This window comes from Liolophura sinensis, chromosome 10 (genome assembly GCF_032854445.1).
Source record: "Liolophura sinensis isolate JHLJ2023 chromosome 10, CUHK_Ljap_v2, whole genome shotgun sequence".
In the NCBI taxonomy this organism is placed as follows: domain Eukaryota; kingdom Metazoa; phylum Mollusca; class Polyplacophora; order Chitonida; family Chitonidae; genus Liolophura; species Liolophura sinensis.
The window spans coordinates 7,714,350-7,741,180 of NC_088304.1; the positions used below are offsets into that span (position 1 = coordinate 7,714,350).

At 38.9% G+C, this 26,831-nt stretch overlaps 3 protein-coding genes across 3 annotated transcripts; all 3 read right to left on the reverse strand.

The window, feature by feature from the left end:
* Positions 1-1,803: 1,803 nt before the first annotated feature.
* On the reverse strand, positions 1,804-5,895 carry LOC135476494 (uncharacterized). The gene is made up of 6 exons (XM_064756528.1): positions 5,850-5,895; positions 5,165-5,228; positions 4,611-4,732; positions 3,571-3,694; positions 2,521-2,768; positions 1,804-2,244 (listed from the first exon to the last, which is right to left on the reverse strand). Exons 3-6 carry the CDS (start codon positions 4,627-4,629, stop codon positions 1,997-1,999), a joined length of 639 nt encoding a protein of 212 aa, XP_064612598.1. The 5' UTR covers positions 4,630-4,732; positions 5,165-5,228; positions 5,850-5,895; the 3' UTR covers positions 1,804-1,996.
* A 4,415-nt stretch (positions 5,896-10,310) lies between these two features.
* LOC135476180 (uncharacterized) lies at positions 10,311-25,156 on the reverse strand. The gene is made up of 7 exons (XM_064756114.1): positions 24,923-25,156; positions 21,813-21,952; positions 19,589-19,701; positions 16,304-16,501; positions 14,851-14,953; positions 12,343-12,555; positions 10,311-11,344 (listed from the first exon to the last, which is right to left on the reverse strand). The coding sequence occupies exons 1-7, from the start codon at positions 25,072-25,074 to the stop codon at positions 11,169-11,171; spliced, it is 1,095 nt and encodes a 364-aa protein (XP_064612184.1). The 5' UTR covers positions 25,075-25,156; the 3' UTR covers positions 10,311-11,168.
* Positions 12,969-14,731, reverse strand: LOC135476313 (chaoptin-like). The gene is made up of 2 exons (XM_064756302.1): positions 13,557-14,731; positions 12,969-13,416 (listed from the first exon to the last, which is right to left on the reverse strand). Exons 1-2 carry the CDS (start codon positions 14,729-14,731, stop codon positions 12,969-12,971), a joined length of 1,623 nt encoding a protein of 540 aa, XP_064612372.1.
* Positions 25,157-26,831: the final 1,675 nt, after the last annotated feature.

A 26,831-nucleotide genomic window follows, 5' to 3' on the forward strand; every position in this document is an offset into this window, starting at 1 on the left:
TTTTGAACGTTTTCCCACTGCACGCGTTGTCATAGATTCCACTGAAATTACTCAGGACATACCCACACCATTACATGTAGAAAATGTTTGTTACAGTAATTACGAAAGCAGACATACTGTAAACTCTGTTACTTGTGTTGCGCCAAATGCAGCCATCGTTTATACATCAGATTCATACCCAGGATCTACCAGTGATAAGGCAACAGTAGCACATTCAAAACTTCTTGGGGCCTCCGTGGCTCAGTCGGTTAGCGCGCTAGCGCAGCGTAATAACCCAGGAGCCTCTCACCAATGCGGTCGCTGTGAGTTCAAGTCCAGTTCATGCTGGCTTTCTCTCCGGCCGTAAGTGGGAAGGTCTGCCAGCAACCTGCGGATGGTCGTGGGTGTCCCCCGGGCTGTGCCCAGTTTCCACCCACCATAATGCTGGCCGCTGTCGTATAAGTGAAATATTCTTGAGTACGGCGTAAAATACCAATCAAAAAAAAAAAAAAATCAAAACTTCTTGTTCGGTTCAAGCCAGCTGATCGAATTAAAGCCGATAAGGGATTTACATTGTTTGATATATTACCACAGGCGGGCAGTTTAAATATTCCTGCCTTTTTAAGTAATAAAACCCACTTCACTAAGGACAGTGCACAGCTCTGCTTTAAAATAGCAAAAGCAAGGATCCATGTTGAACAGGATAATGAGCGTATTAAAAATTTTGAAATTCTAAACCATATTCCCCAGCACTATAGGTCATTCTCCACAAAAATATTTGAATTGTGTAGTGCTTTAGTTAATCTTCAATCACCATTGATTAAGGAGGTTGCAGAAAAGTATAACATTTCAAATTATTTGTATCGCAATTTCGACATGAGAAAAATGCAAACAAAGATTGGGAATCTACTGTGGTAAGTTTGGACCATATTAAATATGCCTTGGCACGATGATGTCATAGAATATTTATATCCACAAAATGTGCTCCGATTATTACAACAAATACACAATAAATGCAATTAGTGATATGTTACTCGACAAAAACATTAAAATAAAAAATTTAGAGCCTAGGCACATTCAATATGGTCCAAACTTACCACATACCAATCTTTATTTGCATCTTTCTCATTTCAGAAATGCGACACAAAATAAACAAAAATATATTTAAAATCAGGAAATGGCTTTTAATTTCATCTGTTCTTCCTAAAAGTGTGGACTATACTTTTACTCGATTGATGGTACAATAAAAGACTTTAATCAATGATTTCGGAGGGCCCTCCATGGCTGGTTAGCGCGCTAGCGCAGCATAATGACCCAGAAACCTCTCACCAATGCGCTCGCTTTGAGTTCAAGCCCAGCTCATGCTGGCTTCCTCTCTGGCCGTACATAGGAAGGTCTGCCATCAACCAGTGGATGGTCGTGGGTTTCCTCCGGGCTCTGCCTGGGTTTTCCCCCACCAAAATGCTGAGTGCCATCATATAAGTGAAATGTTTTTGAGCACAGCGTAAAACAGCAATCAAATAAATAAAACAATCAGTGATTTCGGTGATAAATAAATTATAGCCTAGAAAAGGGTACAAATTTACCTAGAACCCTTTTCTAATTTACTAAAATCTGTCAGCAATTTTAAATTATGTTCCCGCTCCATGTCCTTTCGAACTCTGACAACAATCATATCTGTGGTTGACCACACAACAAACTCACAACATGATTTGTTAGTAATAAGTAACTCCTCTTGCATTTGATGGTTGTAATCAGGACACTTCTTCAAAATGACCTGACCATTTTCACCACTTCGAAGAAAAGAATAGTGGTCACTTATTTTTGAGTTTTACTTCTGAAGTAAAGTACATTCGATAAAAACAGTATTCCCATTTACTCTGAAAGCACTTATGTTGGTATTTATTTTACATTAAAATCAATTTTAAAATGGTGTACAAAAAGCTCATTCCAAAGAGACGTGTCCCTAGTTAGGATTTAGCTGATAACCTGAACCAAATTGAAATAATAACCCACTTTACAATACATGTTGCCACTTATAATTGTAAAAGTCAATGACAATTCCACATTTACCTAGAAAAGGGTCTTTCATCCCTGCTATTCGCTCCCGGATGTTGGAATGTCTGATTGAGAATGGACGTTTTACTTCTATGATCTCTGGTGGACAACTGTCTGGACCATACACTCGGACACCAGCTGAAGGGGGTTGTATCACTAAGCCATCTGGGGATGCTGCCAAAACCCCACACTCGTGCATCCACAAACCTAAGAGAACAAAACAATGAGTTTCTGTATCATACATATCTGTAATTTGTAGAAAAATGAATTTGTTGGTTCATGCTGCGTCTACATCAGCAAAACTTTAACTATATTGAGGTGATGGCATGGCAATAAAATAGTAGAAAAATCCATCAGGAGACTTCTGTTTACCTTGCATAATTTGTTTGGTATGAAAGTGAGTGTGTCTACAAAATGAAATGACTACATGGGCCTTAAGCACAAGTCCTCCATACTTCCCCATCACAACACTGATTAGCATACCTGTCTGTTCCACTTTACCCCCACACATCTCATACTGCTGTAAGGCACTTTTTTCATGAGTAACACCCCACTGAATGCTAGCCACTGTATCAAGCTTATAAGTGGACAACAACGTCTTCTTTAAAGATTCTGATATCCTTGCAAAACAACAGGAATAGCTTTGAAAGGCAAAACACACACAGTTAAAGGTAGAGAAAACATAAAAAAGTTCAGATGAAAGAGTGCGAAAAGTTATTCCTAAATGTCGTCTTCAATATTTTTTCCAATTGTTCCTTAAGGAGAAAAAAAAGACACTTGAAAATAATTTTTGTAGGGTGGATATTTGGGACCACCTTTTGGTATTTATAGTATTTGTTTAATAATTTCATAAATGAGGACGTAACACAGGCTTAATAAATATTTTTGCACAAGAATTTGTTCTTTTCAGCTAACAAATGTATTAAACCTCAATTTGGATCATATTTATATTTTTAATATGTTCATAAATATTATCATAATTTAGGTCAAATGCACATGTTTCAATATAAACAACAAATTTACATTCAAATAAATTTATTAGAAAAGCATCACATCCTTATATAGAACATTATAATGCAACAATGATAAATACCAAAAGTTGGTCCCAAATACCCACCATACCTAAAAATATTTTCAAATACCCCTTTCTCTTGAAAAAAAAATCCAAAAAAACATTAAAGATCATATTAAGTTTTGATGCTCTCTCATCTGATTTTGGCATAATTTTTATGTTTTCTTCTCCTTTAAATGAACTATGCATTGGTTAGAAGCAGGTATGTCAAACATGAAAATGTACCATGGCTATTACAAGTTATGTATAGTGTTATGCTTATTAGCAAATCAGGTACATTTTTTTTTTGCAACAAGAACGACTTGAATACGAGTGTAGGAACTTACCTATTTCAAAGAAGAGAAACAAAATTTGACATGGTATATCTCATTTTACGTGCCATGCACCATAGTTGCTTTTCCCTTTGATTGATGGTATCACACACAAGTTGCTTCTGAATCTCTGAAGATACCTTTAGTCACTGCCGCAGCAAAGCTGTCTTCTTCCTCAAAAACGATAGGTACTCAGAACTTGGCAAGACTTCTGGAATTATTGGTACATCCAGAGATGGCTGGTTTGGCTTTGGGGCTAAAATCCAGTGCATAGCTTAATTTGAAAAAAAAAAACAACAACAAAGAATTAATATTTTAATGATAACACAAAATAGTTTATAAAAGAGGTACCAATTTTTATGCCATTGAAAGTTTGAAGTTCAATGATGTTTTCTGTGCTAAGTAGGCTGCTATCACAAATGATTTGATCTGAATAACAATGGCAGGTATTTGGGAGAGAAATCATGAAGTTATAGGGATTTGTAAACAGAAAAATACACCTTTTGTTAAGGTATTATTACTGTTGTTGAAAATATGCTATTTACTTTTCCATTGGAACAAAAAAATATCTTCTCAGAACAAATTTGAGTGCATCGTTACATGTTCTCTGAATGATGTATAGACCATTATAAATGTAGTCAGCAAAATTTTAAAATAAAAAAAAAAAATCACACATTAACTCAGTATGAAATATGGCTTTCAACACAGAAAGCATAAGGTAGCTATAAAGCCTGAGGTCATCAATAAAATATAATAAATCAAATAAAATCGAAAACAAACATAACCTCAACATGAGCACTACTACAGCATTTAGCCTGATTTATAAATGATAAAAACTGCAAAGCGCTTCCAAATTTTCAAACAAACATTTCGACATAATGTCCTAACAGTGAAACGACCTAAATTCCCTAGTTTATCATACAGATATTGCGGATGGTCATCATTAAATGGGAGTCTTTAGAGCATTATAGAACAATGTGGTGGATGTGTTATATGGTTGTGATTTCAAGAGAAATTATCTATACCGATACCGGAAATCAGCAAAAAAAAAGAGAAAAAAACCCTATTACATGTACACATATAAAAAAAACTATTTTCCTTGCACCTGGAAAACAAAAATAAGATCAAACTGACACTATTCTGCAGAACTTCATCATACAACCAATGTCCAAATGTAAATCGATACTTACCTATACCTTGGTTTGGCATCCGGATATAAACTGTACCAGGCTGTTAGTCTCTCTCAGTGGCACTGACTTGGGCTGCTTCAACCAGCTGCACTTTAAGTCATTTTTTTTTTAAATTTTTGTACCTATTCACAGAAAAAAAATACCAAGACATGAAATTACCTGTAACAGTTTCAAAATTTGCCAAGTTATTCCTATTTTGAATGAAGAATAATCACTTTCTTTAAATCCAACAACATCCAAGATCCGCCAAAGTACTATGGTTATGTACTTCAGGTTACATATCAATGTGTGTGAAGAGTTATCCACCCTGCCTGCAAGGGGGCCGCTCTGGCCTGTTTTCGCTCTCTTCCTCTTGTGTTGTTGGACTGCGTTTGGTATTGTGCATTGTGAACGAAAATACAGCTCAACCTTACTGATACATGGTCATCTCGCTTGTGTTTTTATCGCTGTAATATTGGGACTCCTCCTACCTCAACTGGCAATGCAAGTAAGGTTACATATTCCATTCATAAAAAAACTTTTGCTAGGTTGGACGTAATAAAAAAAATAATTACCCATACAACAATGCAGCGACCACCAGCTGGTATGAGCGATGCCAAATGAATCATCTAAGTCAATCTGTTAAAGAAAATTGATTTGCCTGTCACAACAAAAACATGCATAAGTTAACACCTGAGTTCAAACCATATGTTGACCATTAAAGTAGGGCTTATATCTTGAACTGGATTTCACTGATGATTAGTAACCGATGTTTCTATAGGCGATGTTTCTTAAAATAGCCAGTTTTATCCAAGATTTCATTTTAGGACACCATCAAACAGAAAACAATCGATCTCGAACATGACACAAGCAAAGTATAAAAATTACTTCTAATAAATAATAACAATGTACAGACTGTTCTTGAGTATGTTTGTTGCACGTGTGCACAATTTCATAGCAATACCATGTAACAATTCGTAAATACTTTGACAGCATATCAAACAGATGACAGCGTCAAGTGAATAACATTAACAACAACACTGCGAAAGTCACTTTCACTCCTCTTGTCTCTTCAAGCGTTGCGGCGGGGCTTATATTTGAAGTTGTCTACAGTCTTATTTTAATTCAACACCTGGTAACGTTCACGCTATTGTCATAAATCTACGTTTTCGCCTCGAACTTACACGGAAACCCATGCTATTGTTACACTAACTTACAGTAGGCCTAAACTACATCAACACTGCAAAATGTACTACTGACCTTTGTCTTATAGGAACGATCACGCTGAGATAATTGCGCCACGGCCTCCACGTGCATGAAGTCGCGGTCGAAAAGAAACTCGGCTTTCCGTCTCAGCTTGCTGCTATCGCTGGCGTACGAACAAAATACTGTATGGAAAATGCCACGTGGCGTTGTCGTTGTAACGCACTTTGTTTCCGTAAGTAGAATTTCTCGCACATTCTCGTGCAAGCGATTGCGAGACCTGGGAGCCCTAATAGGTTGAGTTCAAAGTTTTGAACACGCGTGTGTCAAATCTAGATGAGATATTTCCTCACTGCGTGAACGAGACACACTCTCCTACACGTGGTATCAAAGCAAAGTAATGCCTCTAAAATGAGAATTCTCCAACGATTGTGCTCGCCATGGTAGTTCAAAGTTGTGAATTCAGCACCTCTGTCTAGAGAATGACTAACCAATAAAACAGCGCCAGTTTGAGCAAATGAGGTAACCGGTACTGGATTCTATGTTGTTATAACAGAGGAGGTCAGAGGAGGTTATAAGTTTAGAGAGACTGGACTATCTCGAACTAAGCGGTGTTAAGGTTGTCGTAAGACAAAATGCTCGCTACAACTGGGAGATAACTCGTGTTCCCAGCGTCACAACACCGACAATTGTGTCCCTTGCGTCCATAATTCTACACTTTCAAAAGTATAGATGTAAAATTGGTTAACTCCAGATGTATAAAGACAAGTATCAGTATATCGATATGTTTGTCTCTTTACTTATACCTGATTCAAAATAACAAAAGTTTTTGAGATGATATATAAATTCCCACTGACTTCATCATAATGACTTCAACTGCAATCCATGTCTACCATCTAAATACTCTGTGTAAGTGTTTTCGCACATCAGTTTATCAGACATGAAACATGCAAAGAAACTAAGACAAAAATGAGCCAAACTTGTAAGAATATGCGATGATCACAAACTTTAATGAGTTCCCTTTTTCAAAATCCAACAATGCCTGGAACATAGTGTAAATTTTGATTCAGTAAAATATGTCTGCACATTGCAATAGACAGAAATGAACAAATCACAGTGTTGAAATATATAAGGTGTATATAAGGTCACATCATGCCTAAGATTAAAGCACATATAAAAGACATGAATTAAACAAAAAATACACCAAAGCCTACATTAAGATGGAAGAACACTTTTTTGTCACAATACATTGATGCATGTAAGAAAAACTGATACACTACATAATCACTTTACAAACAGAGTTTTCAGGTACACAACCTTTTGGTTTTCAGGAAGACACTTGCCAGCCTTGTTTAATTATGTATAAAACAAACCAAATTCGACACTGACAATGTATGTTCAATGTCGGTAGCCAGCAGGATGAAAGTATGCAACATGTTTGTTTTTGTTTCTTTTGCACAAGAAAAAGACCATAATGTTAAAAAAACAATCTGTTCCTAATCCAATAACCTTCTTGCTTTTCAGAAAACATGAGACGTTGAAACTTGATTTAGCACCAGAATCAGCTGTATAACACGTTCACAAATAATACAGATCAATCTACAATCTACAGACTGCTCTACGGTTATTGTACTGAAGAAATTTTATTTATTCATTTATTTCATTGTTGTTTTAAGCAGTACTCAAGAATATTTCACTTATACGATGGCGGCCAGCGTTATGGTGGGAGGGAACTGGGCAGAGCACATGGAAAACCCATGACCATCCCCAGGTTCCTGGCAGATCTTCTCATGTACGGCCGTGGAGGAAGCCAGCATGAGCTGGACTTGAACACACAGCGACCGCATTGGGGACAGGCTCCTGGGTCATTGCACCGGGCTGGTGTGCTGTACAAGTACGGCTTGAATGAAATGCATTCCATGACAGTGTGAGTATTGCATCTTCATGGTTTTACATCTTGAAAACAAAATATCCCTTTAAAATAAGGATTGTGTGAAGGACATTCAAAAATCAATCACTATGATTAAAACATATGTGTATGTATCATCAATTCCCATTTTCAACATATTTGATAAGTTAAGATCTGTGCTAACATGTACAAGAAGTCATAAATGCAGAGAATAATATCACATGCAGACTTTTCCACATGCTGAAAAACAGAAAATTCTTCCAGAAAAGTCAGCTATTCACATCAAGATACTAACAATAATATATTTAATGGCAATTATTCACCTTACTGGAGCTTAATACCATGCTGAAGAAATTTTCACTTACAAAAACTATCTGGTTTAGGATATATACATTACGGTAAACTTAATCTGATACATTACATTTATCACGATTTCACAAGGCTTACTTCCATTTATGAGAAAACTTTCAAATAAAACCATTCCCAGTTATATTCAGAAAAAAAAATGATCAACAGGCAGCAGAAAAATTCCACTGGCAGGGTTACAATGATTTTCCAATGGGAAAAGAATAAAATTGAATAGAAATGGGTTCCTCAAAATGAAATCAATTTCAGGATAGAAAAAAAAATGAGAAGATGATGATGAAAGGTAACATCACATTTGATTCCTTCTGATTTTGGCACAACTGGTTGAAATTCATAATTTTCCAGTGCAATATCATCCCATGTTCCAAGCAACTCTCAAAACACCTTTCCAAAATCAATAGAACTCTTACAATGAAAAAAAATGGGCAAGTTAGTCATGGACGAAATTCATGGTCATTTAGGGTACCTCATAGCATCTACACTGTCCTACAGCGTATTAAGGGATCTACATGTAAACTGTCCATCAAAATAATCAAATACAGAGTTTATCTGAAGATTTAAAAATTTTTCATCATAAAATTTATAAACACTAGCATTACATATATTTCCTCAGAAATATATGTACTGGTGGGTAATTCTGGCAAAGCATTGTTCCACCCACAACTGATCAGCCACTGACCCAAGAGGTCAGAGGTTCAAATCCTCCTCGCGTTAAACATGCTAACATTCACAAGATCTTTCCCATACACATGAATTCTAACAGATGAGTCATGAACAGATTGGTACTGTTCTACCCACAAGTGATCAACCATTGACACATTAGGTCAGAGGTTCCAATCCACCTCACCTTGCACACTCCAATATTCACAAGACCTTGACAATACACATGAACCGAAACGAAACAAAAGAAATCTGCAGAGAAGTGTTCCCACACACTAATCTGTGTGTTTATACCTTGGAGAAATTTGTTAGTCAATTACTTATGTTTTGATCTTGTTCAAAATTAAGCTGTAACCAAGCTGTAACCAAGCTTTAACCAAGCTGTGACTAACTGGCAGCCAATCAGTTGTCACTTGTAACATATATAGTTGTAACTTACAACTAACTAAAGGCAAGGCACAACTTGCTACCAGGCTGTGCAAAATAGACTGCAAACTTTTGGTCTTGGTCAGGGTGAGGTTTAAGATATGAACAACAAACCAGCTTTTATTGGATTCAAACCTGCAAATTCTCTAGCCAAGGGCCAGTGCACTTATGACACAACCCATTTTAACACTCAGTCAACAAAGACTTCTCACTGGAAGGTATTTGTTCAGTCTCTGCATTGCAGCCATTTTGTCGCATGTCTTCAATCCCTAATGTGCATTATTAAGAACAGCAACCAAAGCACTATTCATCAACTGGTCGATTTGAACGAATTTCTGTAACCAGTTGATAGCTGCCTGAGACACTGTGTTAACAAATTTCAGGTTTTGTACAGTTCAGATTCCATGTTCAAACAGCAACAGCTTGGTAAGTGCTTCAGCATAAGCTACCAAAACATCACATTTACATCTACAGAAATATCTGCAAAATCTGTCGAAAGTTATACAAGGAGTTGCATTGACATTTAGGTTGATTGTTTTTGGATGGCTTGTTTTTTAAATCCAGATTCCACGTCCAAACAACGCCAACTCGGAAAATAATAATTCATGGAATGACACAAAAAAACAAAAAAAAAACAAAAAAAACAAAAAAAGCTCACCTCTAGGTGGAAACCATAGCACTTCACAGTCTGCACTTAATCAAATAAAAACTGTTGGTCTCAAGAAGTTGCACTGATAAGATACGCAGGCAACAAGGATAACAGACAGACAGAAAGAGATAGATGAGTTAATCACAGCATATATATACTACAGGACAGCAACATTCAGGCCAGGTTAACCTTGAACATCCTATGTATGTCGCTCACGCCCCAAAGGTCAAGCTTGTCTAGTGGTGTTAGTGATGTAAAGTGAGCATAGAGAGTAACAATGAGTATGTATTTGAGACCTTTCTAAGAAAACATGTGTCACAAGACAAAGGGTTTAACATTGCTGATTGTAATCTGGATTCTCCTCAGACAGAAATGGTAACAATGGCCAATAAAGCCTGCCACAGGTCATAAAGAACACAACACAAAACAAGAGATTCATCATTTATCAGTACATGCAAGTTACCAGCAAAATCTGGAGACTGGTAAAAAAAAAAACACCACAAAAAAAAAAAAAAAACTAACATCATATCAGTAGTAATTAGTATTATAATTTTGACAACTTTGTTCAGTAATAACACAAAGTCAATGTACGATGATTTCAGCGCGATAAATCTTTTGGGCGTCACCTACATTGAAGATTGGAAGCAATTTTGAATCTTTAAAATAATAACTTGTGAGACACAAAAGCTACATGGGTTCGTTTGGCTAGCTCCATCGTGTTCACTATATTGTAGTTCTGAATATGCATATTCAATCTGTTTTACAGCATTGTATGTTTCCATGTTACACAACAAGCATTCTAGCTCAAAGCCATTACGTATTTAACTGTGAGTACAAAAATAATGCAATATATACGAATCACCATTTTCATTATTTACACAGATATGTCCCCCAAAAAAGTTCCCCTCTGTGACATCTACTTTACCACAGGTACAGTTCTACTGCCCACAATGCCCTATTTAATAGATCTTTCTCGCAACCCAACTATTAAATATACATTGTAAATCTACTATGTAAATGACCTAAAGTTTTGCCTGCCAACAGTGCATTTATAGAAATAAATGTCATTAAATATCAATTTTGGTCCATACACTAGTAGAGCTTCGAGAATCAGGCAAAGTGTGCAACTTGGTTACAGTCATTTACCATATACTGGCAAGTTATTAAAAAAGTTATAGGTATCCCTTTTGAATTCATCTCTTTATTCAAAATGTTCCAGCTCTCAACATTCTTACATCTCAGATCATATAAAACAACTGTGATTTTTAAAAAATGCCTTTCCATAGTCAAACAATGAAAGCAACATGTACACTATACACAACCTCATACATGAACTGTATACAGATATGCCCCAGACCCTTAGTCTCTACACCCTGGGGGCTGACGGAGGTGGTGCACATGGCTGGTAGTCAGGGGGCGGCTGGCCGGCGGGTGGGGCAGTCGTCTGACCTTGGGACTGAGGCAGAGCCTGCCCCGGAGGTGTGGGGCCCCTCCACACGGCAGGTGGAGGCGGCAGAGCATAGGGTTGGTTTGTCACAGTACCTAGAAAAAAAAACATGAGAAACATGCAGTCAGGAAATGTACACCTCAAGTTATCTATGCAAAAGTTATGCATGCAGCAAGCTAGTTTTTGAACATGTAAAAGTCAGAAATTAATCAGAGCACTTTTGTTAGAATTAGGCAATATTTGAAACAGGTATTGCACAGAAACCACTGGCTCCATGAGGGCCACAATTCATTAAACATGTTAAATAACTTATGCACGCATCAAGGTGGTTGTCTAACTTGATGTTTTGTTACATAAAGCGTACACAATTGGGCAATGTTTTACTTAATTATTTATCTGATTGGTGTTTTGTGCCGTACTCGAGAATATTTCACTTATACAACCACAGCAAGCATTACTGTGAAAGTTATCCGGGTAGAGCTCGGGACAATCCTATGACCATCCGCCTGATGCTGGCTGACCTTCCCACACAATATTTTAGTACAGTTATTTAGTTGAAACTACAATGACCTATGAACGGACGATGAACAGGCAGACCAACAGGCCTAAATTAATATCCTTTGCTTTCTCTGAAGCAAGGAATAATAACTAACTGGTAACTTTGAAAACATCAAATGCACAAACAGTTTTAATAAACTTATTTGTTTTTTGCTTTACGCCGTACTCAAGAATATTTCACTTATACCACGACGACCAGCATTATGGTGGGTGGAAACCAAAGGGGAAACCCACGACCATTTGCAGGTTGTTAGCTAAACAATTTCAAGATGGTAAGGAAAAGTGTCTTCGTCTGGAAATTAACATTTGTCTTCAATGTTTTACAGATTGAGAACACACCTTATCTATCAAAGAAAACAATTCATTTCTAAAACTTTACAGTCTAATTATGAAATAAATTGGATTCATGAAACTCTTTTGATACATAAAGCATGTGTTCAATATACATACTTCATGCAGCATAACATGAAATCTCTGCATTGGCCAATTTAATATCCTTGTTTCATGACAGTCTGATACTTTCTCTAATCCTTACCTGGCTGTGTAGCATAGCCCGGTGGTGTATTGTAGCCTGGTGGGGAGTACGGGGGTGGGGCAGCTGGGGTTCCCACTGGGTAATTGTGATGGGCTGTGGAAGGGTGGCCCTGTCTCTCCGGAGCTACCACCTGAGGAACTGTCATGTGTTGGTCATGGGTGGCACGGTTCTGCACTAGCTGCCTATTGGCGGCCATTCTCTGCTGATCTCGCTCTGGAGTAACATACAAAACTTAAGTCTCAGTGCATTTGTTCTGTAAATCATGAATCATCATGGAGATAAACCCTGAGGAAATAAGACAATGGTGTTTCATGAATTCAAGTATTCAACAGAGACATACCCTAATTCCTCAACCTTTTCGCATATGAAAGAGCAACTTCCAGTTCAACTCATGCACACTTTTAATTTTATTTTGGAGACAGAATACACAGAATAATGCCTTCAGAATATGCCTGAATAAACACCTTGCAAACATGTGAAAAGGTTGAAGAATTACAGTAATAATAATGTCAACACCAGTTTCACAAAATGCACTTAGCGGCCCAAGCTCCTTAATAATTACCATAAAAATGTGTATGTACATGTATGTTGTGGAGACATGAAGTCCACTTATCTGTGTAAGCCCATTAATAATTGCTACAAAAATCTGGGATGGACAAGATCTTCTTGTTTGGGATGGACATAATCTTCTTGTATAGCATGGACATGATCTTCTTGTGTGAGATGGACATAATCTTCTTGTGTGAGATGGACATGATCTTGTTGTGTGGGATGGACATAATCTTGTTGTGTGGGATGGACATAATCTTGTTGTGTGGGATGGACATAATCTTCTTGTGTGAGATGGACATGATCTTGTTGTGTGGGATGGACATGATCTTGTTGTGTGGGATGGACATAATCTTCTTGTGTGAGATGGACATGATCTTGTTGTGTGGGATGGACATAATCTTCTTGTGTGAGATGGACATGATCTTGTTGTGTGGGATGGACATGATCTTGTTGTGTGGGATGGACATGATCTTCTTGTGTGGGATGGACATGATCTTCTTGTGTGAGATGGACATAATCTTCCTGGGTGGGATGAACATAATCTTCTTGTGTGGGATGGACATGATCTTCTTGTGTGGGATGGACATGATCTTGTTGTGTAGGATGGACATAATCTTCTTGTGTGGGATGGACATGATCTTGTTGTGTGGGATGGGATGGACATGATCTTCTTGTTTGGGATGGACATGATCTTGTTGTGTGAGATGGACATAATCTTGTTGTGTGAGATGGACATGATCTTGTGTGGGATGGACATGATCTTGTTGTGTGGGATGGACATGATCTTGTTGTGTGGGATGGACATGATCTTCTTGTTTGGGATGGACATTATCTTGTGTGAGATGGACATAATCTTCTTGTGTGAGATGGACATGATCTTGTTGTGTGGGATGGACATGATCTTGTTGTGTGGGATGGACATGATCTTGTTGTGTGGGATGGACATGATCTTCTTGTTTGGGATGGACATGATCTTGTGTGGGATGGACATAATCTTGTTGTGTGGGATGGACATAATCTTCTTGTGTGAGATGGACATGATCTTGTGTGAGATGGACATGATCTTGTTGTGTGGGATGGACATGATCTTGTTGTGTGGGATGAACATGATCTTCTTGTGTGAGATGGACATGATCTTGTTGTGTAGGATGGACATGATCTTGTGTGGGATGGACATAATCTTCTTGTGTGAGATGGACATGATCTTGTGTGGGATGGACATGATCTTGTTGTGTGGGATGGACATGATCTTCTTGTTTGGGATGGACATGATCTTGTTGTGTGGGATGGACATAATCTTCTTGTGTGAGATGGACATGATCTTGTTGTGTGGGATGGTCATGATCTTCTTGTTTGGGATGGACATGATCTTGATGTGTGAGATGGACATAATCTTCTTGTGTGAGATGGACATGATCTTGTTGTGTGGGATGGACATGATCTTGTTGTGTGAGATGGACATGATCTTGTTGTGTGGGATGGACATGATCTTGTTTGGGATGGACATGATCTTGTGTGAGATGGACATAATCTTCTTGTGTGAGATGGACATGATCTTGTTGTGTGGGATGGACATGATCTTGTGTGGGATGGACATAATCTTGTTGTGTGGGATGGACATAATCTTCTTGTGTGAGATGGACATGATCTTGTTGTGTGAGATGGACATGATCTTGTTGTGTGGGATGGACATGATCTTGTTGTGTGGGATGAACATGATCTTCTTGTGTGAGATGGACATGATCTTGTTGTGTAGGATGGACATGATCTTGTTGTGTGGGATGGACATAATCTTCCTGGGTGGGATGAACATAATCTTCTTGTGTGGGATGGACATAATCCCTCTTGCTTGAGATGGACATGAAGTGTGGGATGGACATAATCTTCTTGGGTGGAATGGACATAATTTCCCTGAATGGGATTGTACATCACACACACAATTCCTACGTTTCTCACCTGGAATTAGCTCCACCACAAGGTTTCTTGCCAGAGGAGTGCGCATAATGATTGGAAGATTGAAGATCAGAGACTCATCCTTCACCGTGCAGGCTCGGTGTGTCTGAGAAAATAATCACAGAGCCACACATAATTTACTCTGCCCAGTTTCCTACCACCATAATGTTCTTGAGTAGGGCGTAAAACTCCCATCAAATAAATAAAGAAGAAACCATCATTCCCCAATGCTCTGCCTGGTTTCCTTCCTTGTCATATAAATGAAATATTCTTGAGTACGGCGCAAAACACCAACGAAATGAATAAATGAATAATACATTTACTGTTTACACCGGAAATAATGTTATAAAGATCTCAGTGTTTGAACAATAACACTGAGAAAATAAAAGACAGGCTAATATTTTCTGGACAGTAAATGAGCCAAGTTAATTACTGTCCATGATGAAACATTGAAAACAACGGGGGCATCTGTTTTACTTCTGTGATTGAGCTTTATGCCATACTCAAATATATATATGTGATTGTATATATTTTACTTACATGTACATTTGTACATTGGCAGTTAAGTTTATAGGTCAAAAGAATCCCTGTGGAGCACAGATAAAACCGCAGCTCTTTTCCAGGCAAAATGGATTAGTCCATTGTGTGTCTCTTAGATAAGCTTTGTTGGGTGTATTTTTTCCTACAAATATAGCTTTCCTTTAGATTTTCTTGCCCCAGTTTTCACAAAGAGCAGGTGTTTCTCGTTTAGCCACAAGCACGTGAAATTGCTATTCTGAATACACACAGTGTGACACCTGTACCAAGCATGCCAAGGAAGGCCACTCTACACTAACATCTACCACTGTTATTCCATCAACTTTAAAGGAGTAAAAAAACATGAAAAGGATCAAAATCAGATGAAAGAGCGTCAAAACTTATTTGCAAATATGATCTTCCTTTTTTCGACAGAAAGGGGTATTTGAAAATATTTTTGTATGGTGGAGATTTGGGACCAATTTTGGTATTTATTGTTGTGGATAATAATGTTCTAAATAAGGATGTGATGCTTGTCTAATAAATTTATTTAAATGTAAATTTATTGTTTATATCTAAACATATGCATTTAACATAAATTATGATAATATTTATGAACATATTAAAAATATAAATATGATCCAAATTGAGGTTTAATACATTTGTTAGCTGAAAAGAACAAATTGTAGTGTAAAAATATTTATTAAACCTGTGTTACGTCCTCATTTATGAAATTATTAAACAAAAACTATAAATACGTAAAGGTGGTCCTAAATACCCACCATACAAAAATCACTTTAAAGTGTCTTTTTCTCCTTAGGGAAAGAAATAAGGAAAAATATATTGAAGACCACATTTAGGAATAACCTTTCGTACTCTTTCATCTGAACTTTGTGTCATTTTTATGTTTTCTCCACCTTTAACCTCCTTCGCTACTTACCATATAACAGGGTGCAGAGAGAATCCAACAGGGAAGGCACAAAACACACCAGATGGCATTGCAATCAAAACAGTGCTGGTACTTGGACGAGTTGGTAATGTAGAAGCGGGCCTGTGAACTCTTTGTTGAAGTGTAGCACCCTTGAGCTCCATCCAGCATTTCTGCATACCAATTCTCTATACAAGGTCCGAGGTCAAACTGTAACAGCAACAACAGGCATGCAACAAAGTTTAAATAATCAGGATAAGTGTCAAAGTGCACATTTTGTGATTGCATTACATACCCCAACTGATTTTTTACCATAAAAGTACCATAACCAAGAACTTTTCACTTCCTATACATTAGTGGTTACTCATTAAGCATTGAGAAAACTGGTATGCCCGGAGAAAACTATTAAAACTGTTCACATGGGACATATGATATCATGTGCACGTAAGCACTGCTTACTGTCACCCAGGCACCCAGAACAATGGAAGCACATGTACATGTAAGGCTAGGTGTTGACTGTTTTCTGTCACCCAGGCACAGAGAACAAGGGTAGCACATGTACATGTAAGGCTAGGTGTCCACTGCTTACTATCACCCAGGCACCCAGAACAAGGGTAGCACATGTACATGTAAGGCTAGGTGTTGACTGCTTACTATCACCCAGGCACCCAGAACAAGGGTAGCACATGTACATGTAAGGATAGGTGTCCACTGTTTACTGTAGTACAAGGGTAGTACATGTACATGTAAGGCTAGGTTTCCACTGCTTACTGTCACCCAGGCACCCAGAACAATGGAAGCACATGTACATGTAAGGCTAGGTGTTGACTGTTTTCTGTCACCCAGGCACAGAGAACAAGGGTAGCACAAATACATGTAAGGCTAGGTGTCCACTGCTTATTGTCACCCAGGCACCCAGAACAAGGCAAGCACATGTACATGTAAGGCTAGGCGTCCACTGTTTACTGTCACCCAAGCACCCAAAACAAGGGTAGTACATGTACATGTAAGGCTAGGTGTCCACTGCTTACTATCACCCAGGCACAGAGAACAAGTTTAGCACATGTATATGTAAGGCTAGGTGTCCTCTGCTTACTGTCACCCAGGCACCAAGAACAATGGAAGCACATGTTCATGTAAGGCTAGGTGTCCACTGCTTACTGTCACCCAGGCACAGAGAACAAGGGTAGCACATGTACATATAAGGCTAGGTGTCGACTCTTTACTGTCACCCAGGCACCCAGAACGAGGCAAGCACATGTACATGTAAGGATAGGTGTCCACTGTTTACTGTCACCCAAGCGCCCAAAACAAGGGTAGTACATGTACATGTAAGGCTAGGTGTCCACTGCTTACTATCACCCAGGCACAGAGAACAAGGGTAGCACATGTACATGTAAGGCTAGGTGTTGACTGTTAACCGTCACCGAGGCACAGAGAACAAGGGTAGCACATGTACATATAAGGCTAGGTGTCGACTCTTTACTGTCACCCAGGCACCCAGAACAAGGCAAGCACATGTACATGTAAGGCTAGGCGTCCACTGTTTACTGTCACCCAAGCACCCAAAACAAGGGTAGTACATGTACATGTAAGGCTAGGTGTCCACTGCTTACTATCACCCAGGCACAGAGAACAAGGGCAGCACATGTACATGTAAGGCTAGGTGTCCACTGCTTACTGTCACCCAGGCACAGAGAACAAGGGTAGCACATGTACATGTAAGGCTAGGTGTTGACTGTTTACTGTCACACAGGCACAGAGAACAAGGGTAGTACACGTACATGTAAGGCTAGGTGTTGACTGTTTACTGTCACCGAGGCACAGAGAACAAGGGTAGTACATGTACATGTAAGGCTAGGTGTCCACTGCTTACTGTCACCCAAGCACCCAGAACAAGGGTAGCACATGTACATATATGGTTAGGTGTCCACTGCTTACTGTCACCCAGGCACCCCGAACAAGGCTAGTACATGTACATGTAAGGCTAGGTGTCCACTGCTTACTGTCACCCAGGCACCCAGAACAAGGCAAGCACATCTACATGTAAGGCTAGGTGTCCACTGTTTACTGTAGTACAAGGGTAGTACATGTACATGTAAGGCTAGGTGTCCACTGCTTACTGTCACCCAGGCACCCAGAACAAGGGTAGCACATGTACATGTAAGGCTAGGTGTCCACCACTTACTGTCACCCAGGCACCCAGAACAAGGCTAGTACATGTACATGTAAGGCTAGGTGTCCACTGCTTACTGTCACCTAGGCACCCAGAACAAGGCAAGCACATCTACATGTAAGGCTAGGTGTCCACTGTTTACTGTAGTACAAAAGTAGTACATGTACATGTAAGGCTAGGTGTCCACTGCTGTCACCCAGGCACCCAGAACAAGGCAAGTACATGTACATGTAAGGCTAGGTGTCCACTGCTTACTGTCACCCAGGCACAGAGAACAAGGGTAGCACATGTATGTGTAAGGCTAGGTGTCCACTGCTGTCACCCAGGCACCCAGAACAAGGCAAGCACATGTACATGTAAGGCTAGGTGTCCACTGTTTACTGTCACCCAGGCACAAAGAACAAAGGAAGCACATGTACACGTAAGGGGCTAGGTGTCCACTGCTTACTGTCACCCAGGCACAAAGAACAAAGGAAGCACATGTACACGTAAGGGGCTAGGTGTCCACTGCTTACTGTCACTCAGGCACAGAGAACAAGGCAAGCACATGTACGTGTAAGGCTAGGTGTCCACTGCTTACTGTCACCCAGACACCAAGAACAAGGGAAGCACATGTACATGTAAGGCTAGGCTACTGTCACCCAGGCACCAAGCACAATGGAAGCATGCTTTGGACTGGGCCGGTGCATCACTAGGTAAAGAGGATGATGTCTTAGATCAACCTTCCATTAAAGGGCTCTACAATAAAAGTTTTTATTGCGGTTTTGATTGAAAATATTTACTTTTAAAACCTGAATGATTTTCATTAGTGAGAATTAAATTAAATTACTCACAATATTTTATCTAACAGGGTTGGGTGATTCTCAACAAGACTTTTCTTAAGGTTGGCTTGATGTTTTCCCACAATGCTGTCTGATTCATTTATTTATTTATTTGGTTTTTTTACGCCGTAAGAATATTTCACTTATACAACAGCGACTAGCATTATAGTGGGCAGAAACTGGGAAAAGCCCTGGGGAAACCTATGACCATCCACAGGTTGCTGCACGCCTTACCACGTAAGGCAGTGCAGTTTGGGCTATAGGAACAGCTTTACAACAATCAATGGCAATAGTGTTTACCTCCAAGCAAAATTTGTCGCCGTTGGACATGTGTTCTCTGGCTTTACGGAATTCTTCTTCCATGGGTCTTCGAACAGCCGGGTTAAGAGGATTCAGTAACACAGCAAAATGACCTGGACAAAGCCAAACTGCCATTTACACATCAACTGTAGACAGATTTCATTTGATATACACTAAATCACATCCTTCATGACTCCCTGAAGAAATGTGGATAGATTTCATTTGGTATACAGAAAATCACATCTCTCATGAAACTCTGAACAACTAAGAACAGATTTCATTTGGCATACAGAAAATCACATCTCTCATGAAACTCTGAACAACTAAGAACAGATTTCATTTGGCATATAGAAAATCACATCTCTCATGAAACTCTGAACAACTAAGAACAGATTTCATTTGGCATACAGAAAATCACATCTCTCATGAAACTCTGAACAACTAAGAACAGATTTCATTTGGCATATAGAAAATCACATCTCTCATGAAACTCTGAACAACTAAGAACAGATTTCATTTGGCATACAGAAAATCACATCTCTCATGAAACTCTGAACAAGTAAGAACAGATTTCATTCGGTATACAGAAAATCACATCTCTCATGAAACTCTGAACAACTAAGAACAGATTTCATTTGGCATACGGAAAATCACATCTCTCATGAAAATCTGAACAACTAAGAACAGATTTCATTCGGTATACAGTAAATCACATCCCTCTTGAAACTCTGAACAACTACGGAAAATTTAATTTGGTATACAGTATCTAAAAACACCCTGAACAACTCTGGACAGATTTCACTTGGTATATTCAACAAAACTAATCATGGATGTAGCAGATGAAAGAACATAAAATACTATCCATTAAGTAGAATTTATCACCACTTGAACAACAACATGTATGTACAAACTAACGTTTTTGTTTGCTCAGGAGCACTATTAACAGCCTGCAATGGCCCAAACAAGCATCTTGAAAGTTATGAAATGAACTGCATCCTTTGTGTTGCATCTAACAGAAAGTGAAATGGCCAACAGAAGGCGAATTGCCTCTGGCTGCAAAACTGCTGACAGAGAACACAAAAGAAGGACACTGGGTCTTTTACACACCATTTTTGATTAAAGCAAAAAATGCTAAAATATGAAGTAAGGTTCATCATACAGAGAACTGAAAACAAAATATAAAAATACTTTCATTTACTTTTTTTTAGATTTGTTGTTGTGTTGAAAGGCATTCATATATCTGAATTCTATGGTGGGCTTTATCAACCATATTGACTGTATCGAGGAATTCTGACGTCACATCATCTTTTTTTTTCCCAATGTTCATCAGAAGAAAGGAATTTTTGAGAACATTATTTCAGTAATATTTTATTCTTTGGTAAAGAGACTCATTCCAAAATTCAATGTTGTAACGATAGTTGGAAAAACTTTCTGTGCCGCCAGAGTTCCTAAACTCTGATGGTATGGTCTATAAAGCCCACATTTGAATTCAAACATAAAAAAAAGAAAACATAAAAATGACATAATGTTCAGATGAAAGAGCACGAAAAGTTATTCCTAAATGTGGTCTTCAATATTTTTTCAGATTTTTCCTTAAGGAGAAAAGACACTTGATAATAATTAAACCTAATTTAGATCATATTTATGTTTTTAATATGTTCATAAATATTATCATAATTTAGGTTAAATGCATATGTTTTGATATAAAAAACAAATCTACATTCAAATAAATTTATCAGGCAAGTATCACACCCTTATTTAGAACATTACTATGCAACAACGACAAATAGCAAAAGTTGGTCCACAGACCCTTTTCCTTTGAAAAAAAAATCCCCAAAAATATTGAAGATCATATTTGCAAATAAGTTTTGACGTTCTTTCATCTGATTTTAGCATCATTTCTATGCTTCTTCTCCTTTAGCTCTCTTCCCAAAAACTTAAAAAAAAATACATGAAACTACATGTATATTTATGCATAGTTTTGAATGTTTTTTTTAAATGATGCATACTTTGATTTTCAAAGATCTTTTCATTCACAATATTCCTCCAACTACGACTAAACTTTAAAAAAATTTGTCTGGAAAACTTACAAGTCTAAGACACCATTATTAAATTGAAAAAAGGTTTGACAGTCCACAAGAAAGAAAAACAGCCACACAAATTCTAAACTAAATCTATGTTGTTTTGAACTTGGCAGCAGTAGCAGTGCTTGATGTGACCTTACCCCTCCAGCGCGTTGTGACCCTGACATACACGTAGTTATCTGTCTTGGAATGAACAGCCATCATATCCAGCAACAGAGGTTTGGACAGCAAATCTCGCTCCCACGTTAATAGCTCCTCCATAGTTTCCACCTTTAAAGTCCTGAACGAAAGTGGAAAAAAAAAACACTTAAATAATCTTAAAAGAAATATATCAGAACATATCTGAAAATCTGATGAATATCACCTGAGATTGCATTTCACCAATATGACGTACATGTACATGTAAGCCTTGATCTTGTGCACTGAATGTACATCCTATAATTAGTAATAGTTGCCTGGCCTTGATTACTCTGGGCAGTCTGGTATGCCCCACTCATAACCCTGACCTCTGTCATATAAGCAACAAAAATCTTGTGTACGATATGTAGGATAAGCTAATTAATAAATAAATCAATGATCACTGACCAGCCATACAGTGTGGACATACATGTATTTCAGGGTTGGGGAAGCAAACCATGACAACTCGGCTAATATGCTCATGACTGCATGGATTTGATGTTCATGACTGCATGGCTTTGATGTTCATGACTGCATGGTTAAAATGCTCATGACTGCATGGCTAAGATGTTCATGGCCACATGCCTAAGATGCTCATGACAACATAGTTTTGATGTTCATGACCGCGAGGCTTTAACACTCATGACTGCATGGCTAAGATGCTCGCGCCCCATGCCTAACATGCTCATGACTACCTGGCAAAGATCTTCATGATCGCATAGCTAACATCCTCGGGACTGCCTGGCAAAGATGCTCATGAGTGCCTGGCAAAGATGCTCATGACTGCATGGCAAAGATGCTCATGACTGCATGGCAAAGATGTTCATGACTATTCAAGGGTAACATTTTCTGAACAGTAAATGTGCAAAGCTATTTACCCGTCCATGGTAAAGAAAATAAAACAGACAGCATCTCTGACAACACAGACATGTACTCAAGTATAAACATGTGACGGTATATATTTAACTTGTGTCCCTACGAGGTGTATGAGAGCAAGAGAGTCCACAAATTCCCTGCCCATGGCCAGTTTTGAACTCACACCTTGCCCAAGTCAAAAAAATCTTGTTAACCACTTGGCTATGGCCCACAGCCTCAGAGCTTGCAGTAAGGGCAAGTTAGAACTATGACAACATGGTCTCATAAGCTGAATCCACATTTCAAAAGGCCTCCGAAGTTCACGCAGGTTTAGGCGATGTGATTTACAGTAGTTGATAATGATGTCTTTTAAGCCGACAGGCCCAATTATGCAAGATGTTACTTATATTCTGTCTAGTAACTTCTGTAAAATCATGCCTTTTGGCCCCGTTGGTTTGCGAGAGTCCCCACATTGTCCAAATCATTGTGAACTCAGAACACTCTGAAATGCTCATTCTGCTCATTGTACATTGTTAAAATTTTGTTTAAATTCATTAACAAATTTCTTACTTTTTCTGGATCACATAAATAAGCCCTTCTGTATGAGGAAACGTGCTTAACTCTGTCCACAGTACACATTGTACACTTTAAGGGCAAAACAGCACCTGGTTAAAACATATTTCCATCAAAAGCAGGATACTCAAGCTTTCTAAAAAATATCATGCTTTATTATTTTAATGTGATTTTTCACATTTTCTACAAGCTTTTTCACCGAATAACATGTACAACAAAATGACAACACCGCAGAAATGGCTGGTGTCAATCGAGACAGACTTCTTAAGAATTTTCCCCAATAAAAAACATTGCTATCAGATTGTGTGGCCTATGCTATTATGTAACAACGATAAATACCAAAAGTTGGTCCCAAATACCTATCATACAAAAATATTAATTCACTGACTCCATGAAGTGATATATAACACAGAACTACTGTAGCCGAAGGGCCATTTCACGCAGTGTTGTGGGACAGGTCTGTATCAGTTACAAACCACCACAGACGTAAAATCAGTTGATTTACAAGTCGTATAATACTCAACGACGGCATCACAAATTATGTCAGCCAGCAGCATACCGTCTCAGCTCCAAACGGCATTCATCTCCCAGTAGACCTTAGGCCTACTTTTTCAAATTATACAAATACATTTTTTGTCGTTCATGTTAGCGTTTAGTCAGCATGCAGTTGCTAAATAACAAATATCAAAGTCAGTGAAAAATTATTTAGGGATGGCAAAGATTTATGGGAATGAGAAGACGTCATCTCATCAGACAATGCTTAAAATTAATTAAATCCTACGTAATGATATTTTTTTTCTCTGAATTTATTAGAACTGAAGAATTTAAATTTTGCCCTTTGTCTTTCTCTCATACAAGGAATGTTTTTTTCTGTTTTCTTTTATAAAATACATTGAAAGGCCCTGTTTACGCCGAGGTGCTTTCTCTGACTTCCGCAATAACTAGGTCAGCACTGTGCCCATCTTAGAAGCCACCACAACAAAACTGAAGGATAAGATCCAGCGACACACGAATGCTTAGATCAGCCTCAGTGGTGCTTAGATTTATTTCCATTTGTGTCAGAATTGAGCATGAATCCAGTTGTACACGATCCTATTGTAACTTTGTAAACATTTAATAGGGGTCAGAATTACCCATACCAGCACAGCCCCTCTGGCGGCTACGACCTGAACCAGAAATACCCCGGCCTTGTAAACTATACAGTAGGCCTCCTGTGTGAACAGTTCAAGAAGTGGAAGTAATGTCCTTCCAGTATGTCCAATTTGCTACAAAGCTATTTATCACCTCGTCCTTCATTGGGGAAGTTCACAACTTTAATCTGCCCTAGGCTATTGCTTAAATCTATTACAGTACAGGAAATATCTTCCACGTTAGAGAGATACAAGTTCTTATTTGTTCCTTTTCATGGCCGTTGTCCTGAGGGGAATCCCCTTCCAACTCCACTATCGAATATCCATTGGCCGAGAAACACAGGATAAGACGGCCTTTGATACCGAAGATAAGTTACCACTGCGGTTAGTATCCAGCATAACACATCAAAACTACAATTTTATATACACGCTGTCTTTCAGTTCTGGGTAAAACTTTTTTCTTCATTTCTCGTTATCTTGTGTGTGTGTTTGTGTGTTCTTGGTGTTTTTCTTACCTGGAAGTGGAACTTGCCATTACATTGACGCGAGCAGGATCAAACTGAAACTGGCCCGACCTCGGATTCCTTGTAAACAAGTTGTACATCAGAGTTGGATCCGCCATGAATTCATTCCATGACACTATGGTCACTGGGCTAATGCTCGCCATGTTAACGGTATATGTCACTACTGTCTTGACACAATCTTCGAAAACTTTGTCCGCAGATCTTCCGCTACTTGATTTCGCAATGATCACATCCGCCTTTTCCCCCTGAAAACCACCGGCCTTTAAATATCAGAATCGACATAAGGTGTAAAACTAGGTTATGACCCTGTTTTAACTCCGTCTTACATGTCTTCAGCACTATGCCTGTACTGTAACGTTAGGGATGCGATCTTACGCTTCAGAAATTAACGGTTTGCCTAAATGGGGTAATGACACATAATAGGCTGTTGATTAAAATGCACTTTATTGTATTGAGGAGGGTACCGTGGGGAAGGTAGAAAACCTATTATTTCAGACATCTCCAGTATATAATATACCAGTATTAGTATACGTGCCAATATTTAGTATATTTGGAGGTAGCCTACATCACCAAAAGACATTAATATATATATATTTGGTGTTAAATCACAAACTGGATGAAGATGTCTCCTATGACGCACAGTAGACATGAATCATAGTTTATACGTAGATGAAACCAGTTAGAGCCTATAATTAAAGGAGAAACCAGGGCCAAAACTCGGAGGAGGAGCGAGTAAAGGATTGAAGGAAACACATCAGAACCCAGAAGAGAAACCAGCCAAAACTTGGAGGAGGAACCAGTCTGAGCCAGGAGGAGAAACCATGCAACCAAAACTTGGAGGAGGAACCAGTCTGTGCCAGGAGGAGGAACCATGCAACCAAAACTTGGAGGAGGAACCAGTCTGTGCCAGGAGGAGGAACCATGCAGCCAAAACTTGGAGGAGGAACCAGTCTGAACCAGGAGGAGAAACCATGCAGCCAAAACTTGGAGGAGGAACCAGTCGGAGCCAGGAGGAGAAACCATGCAGCCAAAACTTGGATGAGAAACCAGTCGGAGCCAGGAAGAGAAACCATGCAGCCCAAACTTGGAGGAGGAACCAATCTGAGCCAGGAGGAGAAACAAGCCAAAACTAGAAGGTTGAACCAGTCTGAGCCAGGAGGAGAAATCATACAGCCAAAAATTGGATGAGGAACCAGTCGGAGCCAGGAGAAGGGACCATGCAGCCAAAACTTGGAGGAGGAACCAATCGGAGCCAGGAGGAGAAACAAACCAAAACTTGAAGGTGGAACCAGTCTGAGCCAGGGGGGGAAACAAGCCAATTAACTTGAAGGTGGAACCAATTAGAGCCAGGAGGAGAAACCATGCAGTCAAAACTGTCTGAGCCAGGAGGGAAACCACCCTAAACTTGGAGGAATAACCGAGTCACAGATTAAAGGAAACATCCTGGAGGAGAAAAACAATCTGAGCCTGAAGGAGAAAACAATCTGTCTGAAGGAGAAAAAATCTCAGCCTGGAGAAAAAAAAAGTCTGAGCCTGGAAGAGAAAACAATCTGGGCCTTGCATGAGGAGAAAACATTCTGAGCCTGGAGGAGAAAGCAGTCTAAGCCTGGAGAAAATAACACAGTCTGGAGTAGAAACCAATCAGGGCCAGAAAAAATAGTCAATTAAAAGGCTGGAGAAAACCAGCCAGATCATGGAGGAAAATGCAGTCTAAAACATAGAGGAGAAATCAGCCAAAGTCTGCCAGCTAGAGAAACCAGTCAGTCTGGAAAACCCCCATCAGAAACTGCCAGCAAAACCAGTCAATGTCTTGAGGAGAAACCATGCATGCATGCAGGCAGAGCTAGCCTGACAGAATTAACAAATCGATCAGAGCCTGGATGAGAAACCAGTCACATCC

Excerpts from the sequence above, each read along its gene's own strand:
- LOC135476494 (XM_064756528.1), bottom strand. Across the intron at positions 2,769-3,570 it reads AAGACAGCTTTGCTGCGGCA|ACGACATTTAGGAATAACTT; the intron begins GTGACTAAAGGT and ends AAAATATTGAAG. Across the intron at positions 2,245-2,520 it reads GGGTAAAGTGGAACAGACAG|GTTTGTGGATGCACGAGTGT; the intron begins GTATGCTAATCA and ends TTGTTCTCTTAG.
- LOC135476313 (XM_064756302.1), bottom strand. The coding sequence starts at position 14,731 with ATGTCCATCCCACACAAGAAGATTATGTTCATCCCACCCAGGAAGATT. Across the intron at positions 13,417-13,556 it reads ATCCCAAACAAGAAGATCAT|GAAGATTATGTCCATCTCAC; the intron begins GTCCATCCCATC and ends CATCCCACCCAG.
- LOC135476180 (XM_064756114.1), bottom strand. The coding sequence starts at position 25,074 with ATGGCGAGCATTAGCCCAGTGACCATAGTGTCATGGAATGAATTCATG. Across the intron at positions 19,702-21,812 it reads GGTCACAACGCGCTGGAGGG|GTCATTTTGCTGTGTTACTG; the intron begins GTAAGGTCACAT and ends GGCTTTGTCCAG. Across the intron at positions 16,502-19,588 it reads GCGACAAATTTTGCTTGGAG|TTTGACCTCGGACCTTGTAT; the intron begins GTAAACACTATT and ends TTGCTGTTACAG.